This window comes from Nyctibius grandis, chromosome 4 (genome assembly GCF_013368605.1).
Source record: "Nyctibius grandis isolate bNycGra1 chromosome 4, bNycGra1.pri, whole genome shotgun sequence".
Lineage (NCBI taxonomy): Eukaryota > Metazoa > Chordata > Aves > Nyctibiiformes > Nyctibiidae > Nyctibius > Nyctibius grandis.
In genome coordinates this window covers 90,528,805-90,551,124 of record NC_090661.1, presented here as the reverse complement: position 1 = coordinate 90,551,124, position 22,320 = coordinate 90,528,805, and the positions used below count along the sequence as shown (strand labels likewise).

The 22,320-nt window shown below is 43.9% G+C and overlaps 1 protein-coding gene across 2 annotated transcripts in view; it reads right to left on the bottom strand.

The window, feature by feature from the left end:
* The window catches only part of SUFU (SUFU negative regulator of hedgehog signaling), a 100,608-nt gene that overhangs the window by 31,858 nt on the left and 46,430 nt on the right, over nucleotides 1–22,320 (bottom strand). The window contains exons 4-8 of one of the 2 annotated variants that reach the window (XM_068399299.1): nucleotides 15,605–15,747; nucleotides 13,470–13,555; nucleotides 11,316–11,388; nucleotides 6,273–6,429; nucleotides 4,636–4,747 (exon numbers count right to left, since the gene is read on the bottom strand). In XM_068399299.1, the coding sequence (XP_068255400.1) occupies nucleotides 4,636–4,747; nucleotides 6,273–6,429; nucleotides 11,316–11,388; nucleotides 13,470–13,555; nucleotides 15,605–15,747 (571 nt within the window). The remainder of the gene's footprint in view (nucleotides 1–4,635; nucleotides 4,748–6,272; nucleotides 6,430–11,315; nucleotides 11,389–13,469; nucleotides 13,556–15,604; nucleotides 15,748–22,320) is intronic. The other variant, XM_068399300.1, reaches the window with a different exon arrangement.

The window sequence follows — 22,320 nt, the reverse complement described above, 5'->3', positions numbered from 1 at the left end:
CAGGAGCAGCAGAATGGTCCGAGTCAGCCAAGGGGCAGAAAAACATCACTTTCAGCAACACTGCATGATCAAGGGGACCCTTGAGGGGTGGAAAAGGTCAAGAATTCCCCTATCTCAACCCTGGCTCTCACTGCAACTGTGGCAAATTAACTCCTCTGTCCTCATCTGTAAAGTGGAGATACTATTCACCTATCTCACAGGAGAGCACAGAGCTAATTGCCAGGGACAATTAAAGACTTGGCCCCATAACTTATTACATCAAGAAATTAGACAGTAAATGAAGCAAGGCTGCACAAGTGTCACTGATCTTTGACATCTGGAGCTTCCAGCCCACTGAGGTCTTAACAGCAGTGTTTAACAGCAGTGTTTAGTCTGACAACTGATGTTCCTCATTGGTAAGGGCTCGCCGTATCCTACAAGAGTGCGTCTGCAGAGTTTGGGAGACCGGGAGCCTTGCCTTTCTGTCTGTCTGAACAACACCTACCAAGCTGACGGGTCCTAAGAAATAAATCATGCGCCACTGTAAAGTACATTTGTATTCATAAACGCCTCATTTTTCCAAGCAGTAATCAAGAGTATTATGTTACCTATGGTCAAAATGATTAGTCATGTTTCCAAAGATTAATTTACATGTTCTTTTGTTTAATGCGTAGGAACTGATTTAATGGCTGCTTATGAACTGAGCTAACAGACATTTTGAGAAACAGATGTCCAATGCAGTTTTAAGTATTGAGTGCTTTTATTCATATCCTTAGGAGAAAAAGGGCTACACAGTCTACAGTAATAACACTAATGAATCAAAGTACTACAGCTGCCCAACAGGGTTTTGACAGAAACCAGCTTTTTCTCAAAGGAACTTTTTTTTTTAGGACTCTGGGACAGTGAACAACTGGTAATATGCATGCCTAACATGTAAGTATGTGCTTTGCTGGAGCCAGAACACTGAATCAAGCCCTATCTGCAACCAGTGTGAGGCTTTTGCATAAGCACTGACAACTGTAACTACACAAAGACAGGGAAATCTGTATGGAATCTGGATCCTCCACATTTTATACAAACAAATATTCAAAAGTTTGAGTGTTTCTGATACTATTTTATGACACTGAATGCAGAACAGGTTGTCTGCTTTAAACCCTGATAGATTATAGTCTGTGGGTGGTAGGGCTAGGATAAAAGAAAGGGAAGAAAGCTACTAGGAAAGCAGTTGGTGGCTGCAAATCTATGATAAATAAACAGCACATTCCTCTTCTGCATGAAGCCATTAGAGTCTGTGTCAGACTTTTAACACGCTAATGTCAGCTGGGTGCAAATTTGACGGCCTGGGGTTCTGCAGTGCTCCCTATGGAAAGTAGATTTGGAACAATTTGCCATGCCCCAACAGAGAGTTTCTGTCAAGTTCCCAAGGAGCCTCTAACGCACCAGTTATTCACAGGACCCTTGCAACAAACCATGGGTTTGATATTTTATGGTCTGGTGTGTACAGTGCAGGATATGATTACACACAAGCCTGCTTCCCATCAGCCAGCACCTCGTAATCGTTAACATATTTATCCTTGTGGTGCCTCAAGAAGATGACATTGTTATTAGTCCCATTTTATAGATTCAGAACTGAAGCTCAATAGCTAAATGACTTGCCTTTGATTACACAAGATTTACAGTGAAGGACAGAACTGAGTCCCAACCCTACCAGGCCCAAGCAAGGATCGCACCAGAAGAACTAGATCTATGAGAAGAGCTGTCCTTCATCTCAGGTGCCTGTAAGTCTTATGAAATGACTATATCTGCACTGGGTTTTGTGCCTTTCGTGTCTCAGCCTTTGCCACTGCACGTAGCTGTAGGGAACATGGATGTAGATATATTACTACATGCAAAAGCTGAACTCCTAAGTTACATCCCTCTGCAGCAGCTGGAGACGAGAGTCTCCAGATCATGCTCATGTATTTAACACCATGTTGAGCAACTTTGCTCAAAAGACACGCTGAGACAGTGTATTAAGAAAGGCTGAGACTTAGTAAGATCTTCCTCTTCTGCTTCATCTGTATCACACTGTGCTGGAAAATCACAGAATCACAGAATGTTAGGGATTGGAAGGGACCTTGAAAGATCATCTAGTCCAATCCCCCTGCTGGAGCAGGATTGCCTAGACCATATCACACAGGAAGGGGTTTTGAATGTCTCCAGAGAAGGAGACTCCACAACCTCTCTGGGCAGCCTGTTCCAGTGTTCAGTCACCCTCACCGTAAAGAAGTTTTTCCTCATATTTATGTGGAACCTTCTGTGTTCCAGCTTGCACCCATTGCCCCTTGTCCTGTCAAGGGATGTCACTGAGAAGAGCCTGGCTCCATCCTCATGACACTTGCCCTTTACATATTTATAAACATTAATGAGGTCACCCCTCAAATAAAATACGTTGACTGATAAGTTTTAGCCACAGTACGGGTAATCATCAGGTCCGATTTAAGTACCAGTTAGTCAGAGGTTGTGAGTAAACACTGCTTTCCAGCACAAACCACCCCTCTCAGTATGGTCAATGCACTGAACAAGTCCCATTGTATCTGCTACATGAATTGGAGAAGAGAGGACACTGCACAAGTAGAAAAGGACCTTTTCCAAACTCCTCTCAAAGTAGTCAGTAAGATGGAGGAAAAAAGTATTAGGACACACTGCTGTTTGGGAGTTGAGGAGATCTCCTCTATCCCTCTGATACTATCACCAGAGTAACTGCTGGCAAGACACACAGCTGATAGCTCTCTTTCCTTAACTGAACTGCTATTATGGAGAAACAGGCTAGCTATCAGTTTCCACAGTGGTAACCATAGACCTCAGAGAAATGTATTGATTTGGAGGCAAACACTGGGAACCAGACATTCCTACCACTCAGGCTTCAGGTAGGGTGGGTGCGCAGCTGCTGCAGGTAAGAGAGATTTGCAACAAAGAGCACTGCCATGGATATGAGGCTCTGAATTTGACCTGCCTTCCTCTCTGTCTCAGAACAGTTAAAAACCCAGGTAAATATTTATGTGCTTCATCTTAGACCTCTGCTAACCTTTCACCACTCTGTCTTGAGCATATCTCTGTTTATCTTACCCTGAATAACATAAGCTTTCTTATCTAAGCAACAACTGCCTCCCAGCAACAAGGCTTACCCATCAGCCGCCTCCCTGACCTGATGCACACCCCAAATGTTTCTGGCTGTCCCCAACCACTGTGAACTCAGAGCTTTTACTGGGCATGCAGATTCATGCAGGAGCCCAGCACCTGTGAGAAACCCTGCTCAATACTTTCGAGCCTTCCAAGGCTGGGTGTGATTCATGCAAATCAGATGGTATAATTTTATTTCTTCAGTGGGGCCAACGGGACCAACCAACGGTCCAATGAGACCAACCTTCAGGCAGGGAAATACTCCTCAAAGTCTGAGTCAGGTCAGAATCTGGCTCCATATAATTACTATACAGCAAAAGTAAGATTATTCCTAAAGTAATAATAAAGTCACTTGAGTTTTTTCTTTAATAAGCACCAATATATTACTTATTAGTACACAGCATCAGCAATTGATACAGTACTTCCCCCAAAGGATTAGGCAACTCAGAAACATTCATACAAAAGGCAAATCAGAAGTCACCCACAAAATGGAACAAGAAGGGACATCAGGGTCCTAATCCAAGTTTTTTCTCATGAAATACTTGACTCAAGAAAGAAACAGGAATTGAAACAGAGCAGGATGTTGTCCCTGCCTGGCACTACAGGAAAGAGCTAATTTCATAATGATCTTTACTCTTGGAACAAGACAGCACAAATGTTCATCGGAGACTAGGAAACCAAAGGAATACCAAGATGAAAGAGTGCAGCAAAGATACATGCCTTTCTGTATCATTTAGATGAAAACACTAAAATTGATGGGAAGATATTTAACTAGCAACTGAAAGAAGACTAAGAGGGGAAGGGGAGAAACCCAATAAGACAGAAGTGCAGATACTGCAGATGGCTTGAAACCACAGGTAATTTCCTATAGATTCACTTAGGAAAGTCAAAAGTTACAAACGAGGAGAGTCTACAGGCCCACCTAGTCCCACTTAAATCACCTGTTAGTCTACAGACTATTAGAGACCAAGGTGGTATTGGCATGTAATTACTGCCAGTACCTGCCTGCTTGAGCAAGGCAATATCAAAGTCACTTAAAAAAAAAAAAAAATCAACATTTTAACCATAACGTTTGTAATTATGAGTTTGACAACAAAATGCTCAGGCAAAAATATCGGCAAACACTCATCTATGCCACCTAGCTCTTTGGATACCATAGCACTGTTCACCACAGTACATTTTATAGGGCTCAGTCCAGTCTGACTTCAAACACTGCACACCGTGAACAGCAGGTTCTACAGAGCACAGTAAGAGCCACTCTGCATTAGCAAGGGTTGTCCAAAACCCCTCTCAAAATCTGCCCTCCTGAATACTAGCCCATTAACCCAACCCGAACAACTCTCCTCCCTCTATCCTTGCGCTTTGTATGTATTTGCTGCTAGCCTTCCTCACCCCTTGCCAAGTCTTTTCCCACACAGCTTTAACTTTATTTTCCATGCTGAGCTCATTGGCTTCCCTCCTCCCACTATCTTGAGTGTGCAGGGTGAAACTTACGGTGCTCGGTCGTGGTTCAACCCGTTCTGTCTTTGTGCATTTATCGGAGGTAGAACAGGCTTGCTGTTTATCTCAAGCCCTCTCCGCAAAGTCTCCCTGATTTGCTCCGTATCTGCAAAAAGAAGTTTTTTTAACATGATTTAGAGTCTCCAGAAACATCACAGACACAAGATCTCAGCTTTTTTTTTTTTAAAAGGTCTGTTTCTATGGTGTGTTTCATCTGAACTCTTCCTCTTTAGAAAGAAATTAAGAGATGCTAAGGGTGAATTCTTAACAGCTCTTCCTGCACCTTACGAGTTATTTCACTTTGTAAAGTCAGCTTGAATTCTTTTGGTTTGGGCTGCAACGTTATGTCAGGCAAGGAGAGCTGGAACCTTTGGTACTGAGTCCTCCTGATGAGAAATTCTGAGTAGCTTTGTATCCTTTCATAAATGAGGTGTTTGCTGTTTCTGCAGCTCTCAGAACCTCCTGACACTTCCAGCCTTTGCGCTGGAAGTCACTTTTCCCGTTATGCATAAGAGGAATTTGTTCCTTTACCAAACGAGTGCAAGGAGGTTCCTGAGTTTCTGCAATTGGCTTTGCAAATCTGTTGACTAATTTACAACAAGATTCACAAAAGAAAGGATTTTATGCAGGGCAAACTTTAGCCTCAAGTTCACATTTGAAAATAAACTGCAAATTAGAGAGTTCAGATGCACTCTTCTTACTTTTTCATTTTCCTATAAAGTCTAATGGCCAAATACTTTAATAGGATGCATTCCTACCTTTCTTAGAAATTTCCTCATCTTTTTTTGAGAAAAGTGGGAATTGGGTAGAGAAAAAATATCCAAATTATTTCAAAATCTTTTGAAGGATATACAAACATCACCATGTATACCTGTCTGGGCTTTTCATTTGCAGAGCTGATGGAAAATAGCCTTTTTAGATCCAAAGCAGTTCAAAATATTTGCACAGAAGCCAGAATGAACCCTGTATGCAGTTAAATAATTTTTTTTACCATGGACTTAAAAACAAGTAAGATACCATTCCTGTGGAAACCATCGTTAATTCCAGGAAATCTCAAGCCCTCAAACTTTACATTGCTTCACCCATTTGAACAGTAACATGTATAACTTCAAGCATGTGTAAAGGCTATGGTATCTGTACCCTGAGAAGGCATCTCACTGCAAAGGGAAACTCCACCGTCATTTTATTTCTTCTTTCCAGTTCCGTATTTGTAAGAACCACTTGAGTTCAGCAACAGCAACATGCAGTGTCAGTCCAACTTGCCACTCAAGTAGTGACGATGTTAATAAGGAAACACAGCCTGGGAAAATGCAGTTGCTTCACCTTGCAGGTGTTTACAGTCCTGGTTTCACCCAGTGCTCAGTTTAACTTTGCAGATTTAGATTAGAAATAGCCTAAAAACTGAAAGAAACATTTAGACAAAACAATGCAATGATCTCTTTTCCTCTCTCCTGCCTTCCTCAAAGAGGGCACACCAAAATTCATTTCGCTCCCCTGAGACATACTGAGCCTTCCAGTAACTGTGGTGTTTGTTATGAACCCCAAGATGCTGCATGACTGAGCCCACTGCCCAGACCCATCAGAAAACAAACTGAAAGGCCATGACAGTGACTCGGCCCAGGATCTTTTACCTTTCCCAGAGAGCCGCCGCGGCTGGGTCCCAATGCAAATGCTCCTGCTGTCTTCGTCATCCTCCGGGGGCCGGCTGAGATCGTCCCAGGCACATTTGGCACTCACTCCACTCAGGTTTGAGCCATCTGTCTCAATCCCTTTGTCGACTCTCTCCTGCTTGAAAAGAGCCAAAACCCCAAGACTTTTTTGGGTGCGGCTTGAACCTGAGCTGGAACCCACCCTGGCTCAACCCAACCTTTAGCAGCTCCTGCATATCCCCTCTTCGCGGCCAGTTTCCACTCTCTGGCCCCCGTGCTTTGATGTACCAGCTAACAGTGACTGCACCTTGAGCCAAATCAGGGAGCTGGTCTGAACTGGAATAAATCTTTTCCATAGCAGGTTGGTCTGAACTCCTACCCCTTCCTCACTGCTTCACTACGTGGCCCTGGCAGGCACAAAGCAGGGAAAGAGAGAGGTGGAAATCAATGGCCTGGGCTATGCAGGGCTGCTTCTTTCAGTGTCAGCTCTGGTTTACACCAACTGAAAGTATTTATGACGCTACATTACACATTCCTGTGTATGAAGCCCAGCTCGGCAGTCTACCTATTGTATGTCAATGATAACAAATCCCTGAATAACTAAAGTTCTCCTTCCAAGCTTACCAAGGAGTCCCACAATGAAAACAGCTCACAGACACCCATCATTCACAAGAGCTCATAATTTGCAAACTGCCCGGACAACCACTGCTTTTCAATGTGCTGGAATGTTCAGTAAAGACAAATGTGCAAGGAGACACAAATCTGGTCACAATGTCAAAGCTTTTGCGTAGCTTTCTCTATCAGCAAAATACACAAACTCCCTCCCCTGCAAGGTGGACTTTCCAAGCGCGTTTGGGTCTCGGAAGGTGTCGCATGAAGGTCTCGGACGTAGTGTGAAACGTTTGGACTTTTGGGTAGGTAAACAAGCCCGGAGCCCCATGGTTGTTGGGGCTGTGAAAGGGCTGACATGGGACGATTGCAGCCAGCAATAGCTTTTAAGGCCTGCACCTTTGTTGTGGGAGCAATCGGCGGACGTTCGCATTTTGGAGCCTGGCTCTCACCTCGGCTTTTTCTCGGACGAGAGAATGAGCAGCTGCATACTCTCAGACACCACGCATTTTCTCAAGGACATGTGCATCTGTTGCCAGCAAGACTGCCCTAAGCTACAGCCAAAGCTTCCACAGGACACATACCTGCTCAGGGAGCTGGCATTAGTTTGAATTTCCACCTATGTCCCACAAGGGGGTAATGTTGAGCTGAACAAACTCAGGGCTGAGCTACACCGAGGAAGAGCTGCTCTTTCACTGTCACCTCTCCCCAGGCACTGAACCAACTGGGCTCATTTGCCCCTCTTCTGAAGGGGTGTCACTTCTGGTACTGCTCAGTAGCACTAGCAAGATCTCCATCTCACTGCTTACCTCTGGGTCACCTCAGAATAGGTGATAAGTCCCACCACTTGCGGGACAGAAACATTGAAGATTTGAGTAAAGAGCAGAGCTGTGTTACGCACAACAGGAGCAGATCTCTCGGATCGTTATTACCACCCTCCAGTTTGACCTTGCCACTGGAGTCAAGAGACCGTGGGAGCATCCAGTGCTTTGCAAAAATCTGTTCCCCTAAGAAGCAGTTTCCAGATTAAAAGCCACATACATTCCTCCCCTTGCCCAGCTGCGCATGCTGCACCCTAGAAAGAGCATTGCCTGTTCTCATGACCATTCAAGAGAGGATTTGAGCTGCTCAAATATAAGCACAAGCACTCAGGGTGTGGTTACACATCAGTTTAAGCTGATGTAATTCGCAGTGGCTGCAGTCCCACCCTCCTGCATGTGCTCCTACCCCTTCCCTTGAGCCAACTCTTTTTTTTTTTTTTTTTTTTTTTTTTTTCAGCTGGATCACCTCCCTAAACTGGCTCTTCAGCCCAAGAGCAGAGGCAGAAGCCTGTGGCTGGGAGCAGGACCAGAGCAGTACTGACTTAGATTTAAGTGTTCAAGAGACTGCCTTACTTCTGCCTCTCTCCCTGAAAGACTACTCCTTGTTGGGATCTTCCTCTGGCGTCAGGGGAAACTGGCTTCTATGAAAACATAATAGGAAAATCTGAGAAATAATAAATCTGCTGGGATTTTCTTTTGTTATATCCTGAACATAAAATTAGTTGTTTCACCCAGAAATAGAAGTTGTGGAAAAAGAAATAAAAATACATCCGATCCTACAAATGCAAATGATGCTCTAAGTAAGATTTAGCAAGTGGCTCCTTTGGGAGACCTCTGTGGTGCTCTGTGAGGACCCAAATCAGCTGGCAGGGGTAGGTTTAACTTGTCAGCATGGTTATTTTTCATTCCAGTGATTGGGGAAGCATAGGAGAGCCACCAAACCTGCCTTTAAGCAGGGAGCAGAAGAGCTCACAGGTCTCTGAGGACTCCGTAGGGCAGAGGCTCTGGTGGGATGTGCTTCTCCATCCCTGCAGCCAGGTCCCCCACCCTCAGACACAGTCGGGGCCTCTGGACAGTGAGCAGAGCCTTGGGGAGGGGGAAAGAGACTCGTCATCTGCACCTCAGCTGGTCTGCAGAGCACTTCCTCAGGGGAAGAAGTGCTGCTCTGTTGGCATCCCTTGGAGATCAAGGGGGGCTGATGGAAACGAGCTGGCCTAAGGCAGCCTAATTTGCATGCCTGTTTTATAACGTTTTCGAGTATTGAAGGGGGGGAAAAAACAAAAAAAAAAAAAACAGTGCAGACTCTCAGCTGGGGCAATGCACAGCTTTACTCTGTCTTCAGCCAGCAGAGATGTGCCTGGGCTGAGGGGCTGTTCTTCCTCCCTTGAAAGGGCAGCCTGAGCAGGAGGTTGGAGGAGCCCAGGGCAAAGGAGGTTCAGCTTTTTCCTTCCTCAAAGAAAGGATGTTTCTGTCCCATTTTCCTCTCAGCATGTGGGAGGGATGCTCTGAAGCTCTTATAAGTCATTGATCCCTTTCTAAAGGAGCCAGAGCACTGCAGCGTGACCCACAGAGCAGCAACCGCAACTCAGGAAATTACAATCAGCTTTATTCTCTTCTGAGATATCTGCTAAAACAGAAGCAAAGCACTGAGAATCAGTGCAGAGCTGGGGACCGACAGGGATTGTTTGACAGTGCTGCCAGGGAAATCTGAATGGCCTACAGGGAAGCCTGGCTGAACAGAAAACAGCCAGCGTTGCCACAGCGTTAATTGCCGACATCCTGGGATGACATCTTAGTTGGGATCCGTTCTCAGTGACTCTGAACAGAAAGTACAGCTGCTGCTGCCAGGGCTGGGTTTAGGCCTCAACCAATTCCCACAAGAGACAATGCAGCCTCAAAACAAGCTCTGCCCACTTCCCAGGCAGGCAACGTGCTCGCCTGCTCTCGGGAAAGTTGTCCGTTTTCTCTGCCTGCTCCCTCCCTCCCCTCTACTTATCTTCCATTGCTGCCTCACACACCCTGTACCACCACCAAGAAAATGCCAAGCAAATGACACTTTGTCCTTTCCCCACTAACTGAAGCAGGAGGCACACAATGTGGCTGAACCCTGCCTGGCACAGCCTCGCTCCCTGCACTCAGCAAAGGCTCTTTGCAGGACTCGGCACCTCAGCAGCAGGTTTTGCCCTGTGAATCCCCAGGGGCAGCAGAGCAGGAAGGAGGTACACACACACACACCTGCACATACGCACTACTGCAAGGGCAAGAGAGAACAGAAACAGGAATGTCTTCAATGTGAGGAAGTGCGGAAAGACCACAGACATCACAGCTTTCAGTGGCTGGGCACTCTGGTGAGGCAGAGGTACTCTTTATTTGCTGTAACTTGCCTTGGCTGACTCAGATTCCAGTAAACTGAGCTACTTTTCATTTACAGTAAATTGAAGAAAACCCTGTTATCATTAGGAATCACCAGTGCGCAGAGAACACACCCTCCACGAAGGGAGAGGGCAAAATTTTGAAGAGGCTAAAAACTTTATAGGACTTGCAGTTGTATTAGCTCCCACACTGTGGGACATTTGTGGAACATTTTTTTGTGTGTGTCTCTCAGACTGTGGTTATTTTAGATGAACAATCCTTAAAAACAGTAAAGTAGAATTTGGTTTTGTTCTTAAACTTTAAAAATAAAAGATGTTGTGAGGCAACTGAGGGTAATCAGATGCAGACACGAAGACCATAAGCAAACGCAATAGCTTGCACAAGACGTGCACATATGCACGTGCCCTTCCAGGCTAAGCTGTAAGTTCTCTGTGAAAGGCAAAGACTCAGTGATTCGCTGTGACAAGGTCAGCACCACACTGGATTTGCCTGGAACCCATGTACTCCAGTACCATAACTCTGCTGAAGGGATGCAGAACTGTCTCCCAAATGCATGGATCAGCAGTAGTCCATGGGATGGTAACCTGGCAACCCCTCCACAGAGGTCCTATTCTGATCTTTAAACTTCAGAAATTAACTTATACTCTAGAGAAGAAGGTTTAATATATATTCCTGCATGGGTTATTAATAACTGCATGAGATACTTTTGGCTTCCCATTATTTCTCAGACCACACTAACTACTTGGCAAGTGACATCCTACTGGAATGAGCTACAGTGTCATATTTGCTGTGAAAAAATATTACTTAGTTGGTTTTGAGTCTTCTGCATGTTATATCTCCTTATGCTTGCATATAAAACAAAGGAGGATCATTTCCTGATCTATCACCTCTAAATCTTGTACTGTTCTACGTTCTTTTATTTTCTTCTGTTTTCCTCCCTTCTAAAATATTACCAATTTGTCTCATATATGAGATTCTGTTTTCCTGGTCTCCCTTCTCTAAATTTCTTACTAGAGCTGCCATCCACATACGGCTGGACATACGCACTCTTGAACCACCTCTGAGAGGGCAAAGGGAGTCTTCCAAGACTTTTCCAGGATTATTGCAAACATTGAGAAGATCACAGCACCTTTACAGAAAATAATATAACTGGTTTATACCATTAAAACAATTCTCCCTGGCCACCACAAAAGACATGACATTTTATAAACTAAAGACATACTTGCAGATGTGGGTCAATCTCAAATATTGTCTCTCCTCTTCGCATATCTGTTATCAACCAGGGGCCTCCAGCTCTACAAAGAAAGAAAGGTAATGAACCAAACAAGGACTTCAGCTAGTACTCCCCAGACAAGAGTCCTCAGAGTAGACCTGTGCAGGAAGGAAGCACAAGACCAAGTTTAAAATAAGCCTAGAAGCCCCTCTATGTTGTGTGTACATCCCATAGCATGCATTTGTCCTTTACATTTCCCAAATACATAATGAAAGCCCTCCATGACCTAGCTCTTATCTGCCTAGTGTCTGACACCACCAAGTCTTGTAAAGCAGTCAGGATTGATGCAGGCTATCCCCTGTATGGATACTCATACAAGACTGAACGGGGTTTTAATCTTACAGGTAACTGAATTGGGACTGAGAAGTCCAGTGTAGCCTAGGTCTAAGAAAGATGGGCAAGGCATGGGGTCAAGATTTATACCTCTATTATATATCTAAAGATGCAGCAGGGTCCCAATGGGACTGCGCTTTTTGCTGAGACTGGCAGTCACATTCAGTACCATAAAAAGCTTATTGCTCTGATAAATATCCTCACAATAGACATTTTGCTCAGTTGGTACTTAATGGTTGAGTACTCGGATGGTTCAGGGAAATCTTTGTTTTCATTAGCAATAAAAGTCGGAAGGGTCAAGATGTGTCCCAACAAAGGTGATCCAAAACAGATTACTGTGAAGATGAACTACTCGGAGACTTTACTTTGGGTCACAGTGCAGGCAGACTGCAGAAGTCAGCCTTAGATGGTGCTTTCCATTTGAAGTAAACAACTGAAGTCTTTTGGATTTGCCATAAAAACTTTCATTTTTTCATGAGATACTTTGTTATTGCAGTCAAAAGCCCCCTCCTCTGGCCTTGTCTGTGTTACAGTCTCCTAACGCACTTGGAGTGGGAGCAATAAAAGTTAATATTCTATAGCTTTTCAGATGCATCGATAGCCACTTTCTTCACATCACTTTGGAAGCTGTTAATTATTAACTGCAGAGGTGCCACCTGCTTCAGTCCCTCACTGGGATGCAAGAGACTTTTACCCTGACTCCACACCAGTGGCTTAGTAGTCTGCAGCTTTGTCTTTGAATCATGCACATTTGGGTTTCATTTCATCCTTGGAAAGGTGCTTGTACCACAGCACAAAAGCCAAAAACCAACATGAGAATAGACTGAGGAGAGGGATGTTCTATCTGTATTGACTTAGAGGAGCCAAGGGAGCTGCAGGCAGTGTTTATTGTCTTGAGGTCCCAGAAACAAAGCTTGCAACTCAACAAATTCATTCTACTCTAGGGCATTTGCATGAATTACCTGCACTTGTGCCTAAAAGGGAGAAGTTCAAGTTTAAGAAGTCCAGCAGCAAAGGCTGGACTCTTTCAAACAATCAATCAATCAATTAAAGGCCATTGTGACTCGAGAGAGTGTACTATTGTGCCCAGGAACACATATTCAGAACCATTTTGTTTAAAAAAATCTTTTGAGCTACAATCACACAGCAATAACTTCCACTAAATACAAGAGAAAAATATTTACAAAACATTGGCAAGGCAAAAAAGTTTAGCTGCAACCTGGCAGCAAATAAAGCATCATCATTTAACATTTAAAACCCATCTCCTCCTTAACCCAACAACATCTTTGTTTTGCCATGGGAGAAATAACAATGAACTTCACTTCTGTGAACACTCCTCCTACTGCAAATTGACCCTCCAAGAGTGGGGCCAGTTTGAGAGTGACTTTCTCACTTTCAGACAGTACCCAAGCTTTGTTAGGCACTTTAAATCAGACCTTCTCCTTCCTTTCTTTTGAACTACACAGAGGTCACCAGTAACAGTTATCCCAGCTGTCTCAGGGAGAACCAATGAGAAAACCCTGCAGGCATAAGAGGAAGGAAATTAAGTTTTCAAGACCTCATTCTGCTTCACCCTGAACATGTGGACTTCCACATGCATTAATTTGCCATCTAAGTGTCTTGTGCGTGAGAACAGGCTTGCAATGAATTCCCATCCTTTGCTACAGCACAGGATTAAAGAAGTTCCATCAACAAGTTAAAGATTGTTAATAAACAACTGAACTGTTCTCTACGGGAATGCTCCCCTATATGGGCTATATGAGCACTTACACTGGGACAGTCCGAAGAAGTTCCAAGATCCCTTGCCCGTTCCACTGCTGAGCTGCATGCAGTTCCTCAGTGCAAACCCCAACAATCTGGAATAAATGGAAACAGAGATACTAAACTGGATGGGAACTGTGCAAGAACTGTAGAGAAAACGTGCCACATGGTGCTGGATCAAACAGTGCAGATACAGAGAAGCACCATTTCTTTAAACTAACTAGATGAGCAAGGACAAATGGAGCCTGAGACAACAGAGGGATTCTGCAATTCCTTATGCCCTCTCTGTACACTTACCGTGTGAAGTGCCCTGGTCACATAACATTTAAACTTGCGTGGCATGTGTGAACTTAACTATGAGGAGGGCCTGGTGACAAATCAGGGTTTACTGAAGATCCACTAGTCTGTTCTCACTCTTCAATCTAGTCCACACAAGACAGGACAGGTTAGGGTCTGATCACATGCAAAACACTGCTCTGTCAGCCAACTGCTAGGGGTAAATGCAATACTGCACCAGCAATTTCAATTAGGCAAGGGACCCGCTGACACAAGGGAATGCTTTGGTGCTCATAAATCCTTGACCAGCTCAGTTTGCTGACTAGTTACATCTTACCTGGCACCATAAAGTAAAGCTGCTTACACATCACATAATCCACTCGTCCCTGCATGCAACTGCAGACTTCTGCCTTCCTGTATAAGGCAGCATGTGTTTGCTTTTCAGGATGGGAGCTGCCACACTGAGCAATACCAGATGTCTCTCTCACAGCAGCTGAGATCAGCTGCCTCAAATGAAGGGGTGAAACACCCTTCAGCTGATAGAGGAAGGCAGTTTCTTTCTGATCCACCAACCACTGGCTTGTGCCTTTGAGCACAATGATGCAGTCTTTGGGGTGAAAAGTTATTTTAGCTGTGGCCTTCTGTTTTCTTCCTCAGTACTCTAAAGCCTTTTCCAATGACACTGAATTTTTGGTCACAATCTGTTCAACTGATTTTATCAGAAAAGAGGAAAACTGAAAACTAAGTTCTGAAGAGCAGCAAGCAGAAGTGCATGATGCACCTTTGCTGCAAGCGCATGTCTGCACTGATAGAGATCTGCATGGAAAACCATCAACGTCAGCACATACCCAGCCCTGCACACCCTACCTCCCCTGCCCCTTGCAGAGCTCCCTTTCTCAGGACCCAGCCCTTGGAGATGCACTTCATCCCCCACCCATCTCCCAGGCTTCCTCCATGAGCAGCCTGAATCACCCTCACTTCAGGACACCCCTCCTTGGGCCTTCACTCACTAATTACAAACAAACAGCAACACTCTAAACAGGAAATTATTTTGTGTTCATTCTTTTCTTTTTGCAATCATTAATCCTCATGGGTCAAAATAAAATCCATAACAACAAGCATCAAACAAAGGGGAAAAACAAGTCAATCGTATGTCTTGTGGAAGATTAGAGGCCAAGAGCCTCAAGATGCAACAAGTTGACTGTCCTTTGATCCAGGACAGCTGGGCAGTAAAGAAGATGTGGACTAATGCAGCACTAACTGGGGAGTCAGCCAGGAATCACCTTGCTTAGCTTGGCTCTGTATCTCTGCTTCTAGGTCCCACAACTCACCTTTCGCTGATTACAGGAAAACTCCCTTAGCCTCTAAAGAATCTTTGTGTCAATGCTGCAAGCTACATTTCTGCCATTAAATATTGCTAAAGCAACTCTGAGTCCTGCTTCAAACCCTTCTTTTTCTGGAATTCAAACTAGTTGATCACTTACTGATACTGCCATAGAATTAATTAGAATTTAGCTATATATTACCTCTTAAAAGTGTTTCTCTCAGCTTTTTCCCCCTATGTTCATGTTTGAAATGTCAGAGAAGTAATGTAATATTCAACTCCAGGTCTGTTTCAGGGTGTAAACCTTCTCTCCATCAGACAGACCTCTATCTTGAGAGCTGAGTGTGCCATTGCTCAATCCTGGTAAAATGCTCACAGAATACCTCCAGAGTAACAACTCAAAGATGAGATCCACGGTAATAAAATAAGGAAGGAAGGTGGAAGACAGGATAATAAGCATCTGACTTATCAAAGCTAAATGAAACGTAATGTTAGCTGCATTCCACCCCCAGGAGGTGACAAAGCCACCATTGTTGGGTCATACCTGTAGGAAAGTAACAACCCCAAAAGGAGTCTGCACTGGCTGCATCTGAGGGTCTTCTGTCAGTAACATATGCTGGATTCTAGATTCACTGTTGTCCAAAGGGCTGTGCCACGATACATGATCACCACTGCAGAAGGTGTTTTCTGCAAGGAAGAGAAACAAGAAATATTTAGTCCATAAAGTCTGTGAGAATATTCCTTCTGTTAGCATCTGCTCCCGACCCCTGTCAGGTGGGGACCTCTGGACTCGACCAGGACAGTCACTCGTGGCTATTCACAGTGACTTCCTCCAGCCAGCTCTGCTGAGTCTCCGAGTCAGCTGAAGCACCTGAAGCAGGAAAGGGGTTTCACTGAGCCATCTGAATTCAAGCACTGACTTTAAAATTGCCCTCTCTCAAGTCCTGAGGCAAAAAATGGTGTCCTGCTTTGATATTAATCCCAACACAGGAATACCAACAAATAAAATGAGCTTCTTTCTCATTTACTATTAGTCTTGTTTTGTGAGAGGGCGCAGAGTCAGCAAGTCTTACTGGATGCCTATGGGATGGCAATTCATACTTAATTTGTAGCTCTGATTTGCCACAGAGAAAAGATTCTGAAATGTGAATTAAACATGAATAATACTCTGCTATATCTAATAAAAATCCACAGTCTGCTGCCCAACTTGTGATGGTCTAAGTCAGAATCACTTTTTCTCCCAATTGTCTGTTGGCTCTGGTGCAGAATGATAATTAATATGTTCCTTCTTTCCCAAACAATGAGAAAACCAGTAGGCTATAAATTTCACTTCATGTCAGAATAGACTGCATCAAAACAAAGAGGCAGAAATTATCCTTCCCTCTTCATGACTGTAAGCATGCCTTTCTTCTCCTCCTCTCCTCCTTAGAAAGACAAAACCCCCAGATAATCCCATGTTCCACAGCTGGTGCATGCCAGAAGGCACAGCAGAACCCATCTGTATGTTGCTGCCCCATCACAGGAGAGGCTAATGCTTGCTTTCTGAGTCAGTTAGAAGTAAAACAACCAACCACGACCATTTTCCCACCAATTAAAGCATGCTCCATTAGCATACAGTTCGTAGAGCATGTGTGCAATAATGCTGCCTAGCCAACTGCCTTGTCCTCAAGTCTTGTGCTTGTCCTACTCCATGTAGAGCTTCTATAGCACATACAAAGAAACAGCCTGAAATCCATATTCTGCCCTCTGACATAGGTGTAGTGCCCCAGGGATGAACTAAGTACTGCCTGTCTGCTTCCAAAGTCAGTGGCAAGCACAGCACCCCTCTCCCTGACCAAGCTCATTGACGAAGCGAGTCTGGGCTGCTGTCCTGCCCGTGGTCTCTCCCAAGGCCATGCTTATAGGAGAGTGAGAAGGGAGGCCTTGCCCACTGGAGGAGGACTAGGACATCCACTGCAGACTGGAAAATGTTAGTGGTTACTTGAGTTGCTGTCTCTCAAGACTGGAGCATCTCATATGACACAGAGCAGGATTCAATTAAGAAGAATGTTCTCCTCTGCCCTGCAGCTATGAGCAGACGTGGTCCTGGATCTTCACCTAACCCTCCCATATCACCTTCCAAATACATGTAATTAGGACATCTCTTAAATAACTATCTATAGGGCTTATCTGAGAATCCTTGCACATGGCAGCTTCTGCAGCAGCAAGGGAGAAACAGCATTTGGTAGTAATTGCAGCTTTGTCCTCAGTCACATTAACCAACAGACGCTGAGGAACGAGGTGCTTGCACGCCACTCACTGTGCATCGGCGGCACCACCACGACAGCGTGCACGTACTCTTGGCCAGTGGCAAGTGCAGGATGCTTCGAGGAAGCCATCAGCGGCAGGCAGGTAAACTAATGAGAGTTACCTCGCAGTTGCTGTGGTTAAAAATACTCACAGTCATCTCACTGATGAACTAACTCGTGCTCACCCATTCATGGGTCTAACGCGGGGCGTCCTGGGCAACTCGTAGTGTCTCCGCCAGATGTCCCCATTGGTGTATATCTGAACAGTTATTACATATGTTTTTTCAGATGAATTTCTTGGACAGCTCATTTGATTAAGAATTAAAATAAACTCCAAATACCATAAGGAACTTGACCCGAAAAACGAAGCACGTAACAGAAGTGTTGTGATAAGTACGGGAACGTTTTCCTTAGTTAAAATTAGGAAAGAAAGAAAACATAGCAAATGCAAGATGCTTGAAAGAAAGAGTATATCGTTATGTACACTAAATTACACGCTTTCAGCTCTGCGACAGAAAGGAGTGGTTCAGATATTACTTTACTTTTAGAGTTGTGGAAATATAAGCAGACAGAAATGAAAAACATTATTTTTTTTTGTTTGTATCAAAATTGGATTAAAGAAACAGCACTTAGAATGCTGCAAAGGATCTTGTGATATTTTCCAGGTTAGCCAAAATGTGGCTGATTTAATTTTTTTTTAATGATAAAAGCCTCTCAGTCACAGTTTTCAGGAATGAAACAAAGCCACAAAGAGCTTATTCTTGGGCCCTGTCTTTATACCACAACATTTTGCCCATCAAATGCTCACACAATTCTATGCTGATCGATCGCTGCGTTTCACTGCTGGTGCTGCTTCTCTTGGGAAAGCCCAGCCCGTTTAGAGCAGGTTTTCAAATGCAAATGTCTCTGCTGGAAACCCACCTGTTTATGTCCATGTGAACACTGAACACTCCCGCTCCCTTGCATGCACAAAAACACCACAAAATTCACACTGACTGCTCAATTAAATCACAAAAAAATCTCTGCAAATAATATGAAGCTGAATTAAAACCCGTAAGAGTGCAAGAAATTCAGAATTATAGCCTGAAACTCAGCTCTTCGCTTGCTGCATTGTAACCCATATGGAATGTATGATCAGCTCTTGTACAGAGGCCATTGCAGCACTGAGGACAGCTTGAATTGCAGGACTTGTAGCCACAGAAACGAAGAAATTACAGAAACAAAAGACTAGATAATCACTTTCTCTTGCCTCATACTGGAAACTGGGATGAGCATCCTCCCTTCCCACCTTTCACACTCATGTTTTCAAAACAAGACAATCAAAATCTTTCTAAGCATTTAAGTTTTAATCAATGTTTTAGCCAGAAAATCCTAAAGCTTTCATAAATGATTCATCCAAAGTAAATTTATAACTAGATTTGGGGCTTTCATGAATGTGGAATTAGAACATAAAACATCCAGAAAAATCCTCAAAGTCATCACAGCACAGATGGATGTGAATAGTCTCCTGTGGTTTTTGCACCTTTCTGTCATTTGCAGTGCGGTCAATAACACACTTTGCACAACCTGTCTTTCATCCATCCACTAACATGTACAATGGGCTAGTATTTCCTATGTGTACATACATTATTTCCATAAAACTGAGATATGAGTAGGCACAGGACACATACACTCATCTCAGGTACATGATGAGCACAAACACTTCATAAGGAGCAACAGACTTCAGTCAGACGTGCCTAAAAAGCTCCTTTTGTTCCCAAAAATGCATCCCCATGTCTCCCAGACCAAGCGGACTAACCAGCCTGCCATCTCCAAACTAATTTGAGATCTCTTTTGCACTGCTGTGAACCACGGACAGGACTATGACCTTCAGTGAGAACAATGCCAGTATGGGTCTCTCAAGAACATTCATGGTTTTATAGCCATACCTCTCAGTACACACTTTGTTGCCTACTGCAGATATCAAATGAGACGCCTACAATCACAACTGGAAGTTACTTAGAAACTAAATACTTGAAATTACAGACATGAAAATAGGTATTAATATACATGTAAAAGAAGCATTGTATGTAAAAATAAAAGATTACAGGAGGAAATTTATGTCCATGGAGCACTGACCCAGTCTGACGGGACCCACTGCTACAAGCATCCCAAAACAATTTCTAGTTTTAGGCCAAAACATGACTCCCTTTTCGGATAAGCACAGAACATTCCTTTGCATATTAACTCAGTTTAGTAAACCTGGAAGTTTACAGCCTCAGCAACAAAGCTGGTTCTGCAAGGATCACATCACAACACTGATGCTGGCCCTTGTAGATTCGGGAACGGCCTCTGCTTCATCCAAGCCCGTTAACAGCAACCATCGATCCAACACTTTCCACTCTTAACAAGCTCTGCTACAACAACCCTTTTGACCTGCTGTAATGCTGTGCAGATTAGCATCTGTGGCAAAGTTTCTTACTGGTTTTGAGGAGGGACTGAAGCACAACAGATGTTACAAAAGTCCTTCTGCACTGTATTTCTTAACAAGACAAAATGCATTTGCGTCCAGAATCCAGGAAAAGGTGAGATGGCTTTCAGCGGTAGCTGTGAAAAATCATGGGCTTCTACCGAACAAGCACCTTCTCTACCACTGCAAGAGGGCAATGATCAGTCTGGGAGCAGCAAATGCCAGGACTCAGGTGTCATTTGCTGCTGCAAAGACTTCTGCCTCTTCCAACTTCTGTGTTACCTGACTCCACAGCAAGGCTAACAAGAGACGCAACATGTCAGGAAAATAATTTTATATAATGGAAGGAGTTTGATGTATTCTTGTAATAAACAGTAAGCCTCAAACCAGCTGGTGTGTTCCCATGCTCAGGTGTAAGCTTGGAGAAGACTTCTATGAAGAGGTGAACTACAGACACTCTTCTCTGTGGGTTTGCACGTTGTGGATGGATGCGTCATTGCTTAAGGAGGAAGGAGCTCTGACTAAAGCTTTTACTGCAGCTATAGCATGCACAGGAGGACCCTATCTAGGTTCACTTGTGTCTAAGGTCAAGTGTAACACATCTCCACTCTTCTCCACTGCAGAGGGCACAGTTAGCATTTCTACTCACCTGCTCATTTTTACAGTCCTTTAAAAACAGAGTCTCTCCAAGAGCCCTACCACTCTGTTAAGTCTGTTTGACACCGGCCAACAGGTTCAAACATCATTAGGGTGGCAGAGTCAGTCTTCTAGGCACGAGAACAGCACGACTGCATAAGCCTTGTTTCCTTAGGTGAGCACAGCAAAAACAACAGTCATCAGAAAACGTTATCAGGACCTCACCAGTGAATTGTCAAATCCGTAGGACGGATGGCAAGGCACAGAAGTGATCTAGCCATCAACAGGAGGAATTAAATAGAAAAGGAACTGAAAGAGAATATGTTAAAAAATTAGATAAAAATTATTTTAGTGTATGGCTACATCAGCAAATCCTCAGGAGTAAACTAAGGCTCTGATTTACTGCATATGAACTGAGTCACAGGAACTGCTGTTGAATATTTCTGCCTCACAGTAAACCTGAGGTGGTTACATGTTCCCTCCACGGACGGAAGAGCTAAGCTACCTGAGCTGTCTCAGGATAAATACATACCCTTCAGCAGTTACCATGGGAGCACTGGATGTATTGTAAATACACAGGCTTGCTCACAGTAACCTCTTGGACACTCACACCCCTCCTGCTTGGAAGGGGCACTAACAGGACTTAAACATAATGCAGCAAGGTGACCCATCCTCACGGATTTGAAACTGGTTCTTTTTCTGCAAGTTTGTGTTTTAACAAAAAGGACTTTTTTTTTTTCTTTCTGTTAGGGAATGCTGATTCTATGAAATCAAACTGCTTCATAGGGAGGTTCTGGTTTCATAAGAACTCAACAAGGAAGTCATTAAAACATTTAATTTCAAACTTACTATTTTATTTCATAATTTATAATAGCAAATCTGAAGCCTCTCTCCAGCTCAACAGAAATGAGAAGTCTCTAAATTTCCCATAGACCAGCTCTTGTACCATTCTATTATGCAAAAGCAGGATCTATAAGACAGTTAACCAGACCACTCTGTTAAGCTTCCCATATTTTGAAGTCTTTAAAATGTCATTATCTATTTTCTTTTACAGCCCACATAAAGCAGGTGAGGTTCCTTCATGCAGCAATGGTCATAATTCAACTGCACAATCTCTCCTAACTTTACTATCCAACTGCTTTATAATGAGAACTGGGGAAATAATTCAGAGGGAACCATTCCACTGTGGACTAGGACATTTTCTTTGTGTAACATTGCTCGTGTGTTTTCTTGGAGTGCATTCCCCCTCCACCTTTAATTTGACTAAATATAGCTGATGCCTAAAGAAATAAACCCAAGTCATATCCTTGGCCTCAAGATGTTTTATAAACAGTGTAATGCATGCAATCTATGCTCAAGAGGTGCTAGCTAGCTCTAGAAAGAAACAGAGATTACTTCCCACTGTATTTTCAATTTCTTTTTTAAACCTGCCAGTTTCACATGTATGGGATCCTGATAGAAGCCCTTACTCCCTTGAATAGCCACAGGGTGAAAAGGACTGCAAACCAAGACAAGTAGTGGGAGCTAAGGGAGCTTGTTCCAAAAGGTGGTCCCAGGCTGAACCTGGGCCAGGGAACATCTCCAGTGAGCTTGCTACCCTGCACCCAGAGCAGATGGGAAATAGCTGTTTGGGCATCTGGGAGTCAAATATCTTCTCTGGCATGTGCACAGGGGACCATATGGAGGAAAACAAAGAGCTGACGCTGTACCACCAGCACGGAGACAGCAAGAGAACCCGAAGCATCCTTCCTGTCCATGCATGGCCTGGCATAGAGTCCCCAGACTGAGTCTGGCTCTGGGGCAGTTCAGACTTCATCACCCTGGTTCATCCAAAGGCCAGAAACTTCTCACTTCTGACATGGTCACACCATGCAATTCTTGAGATAG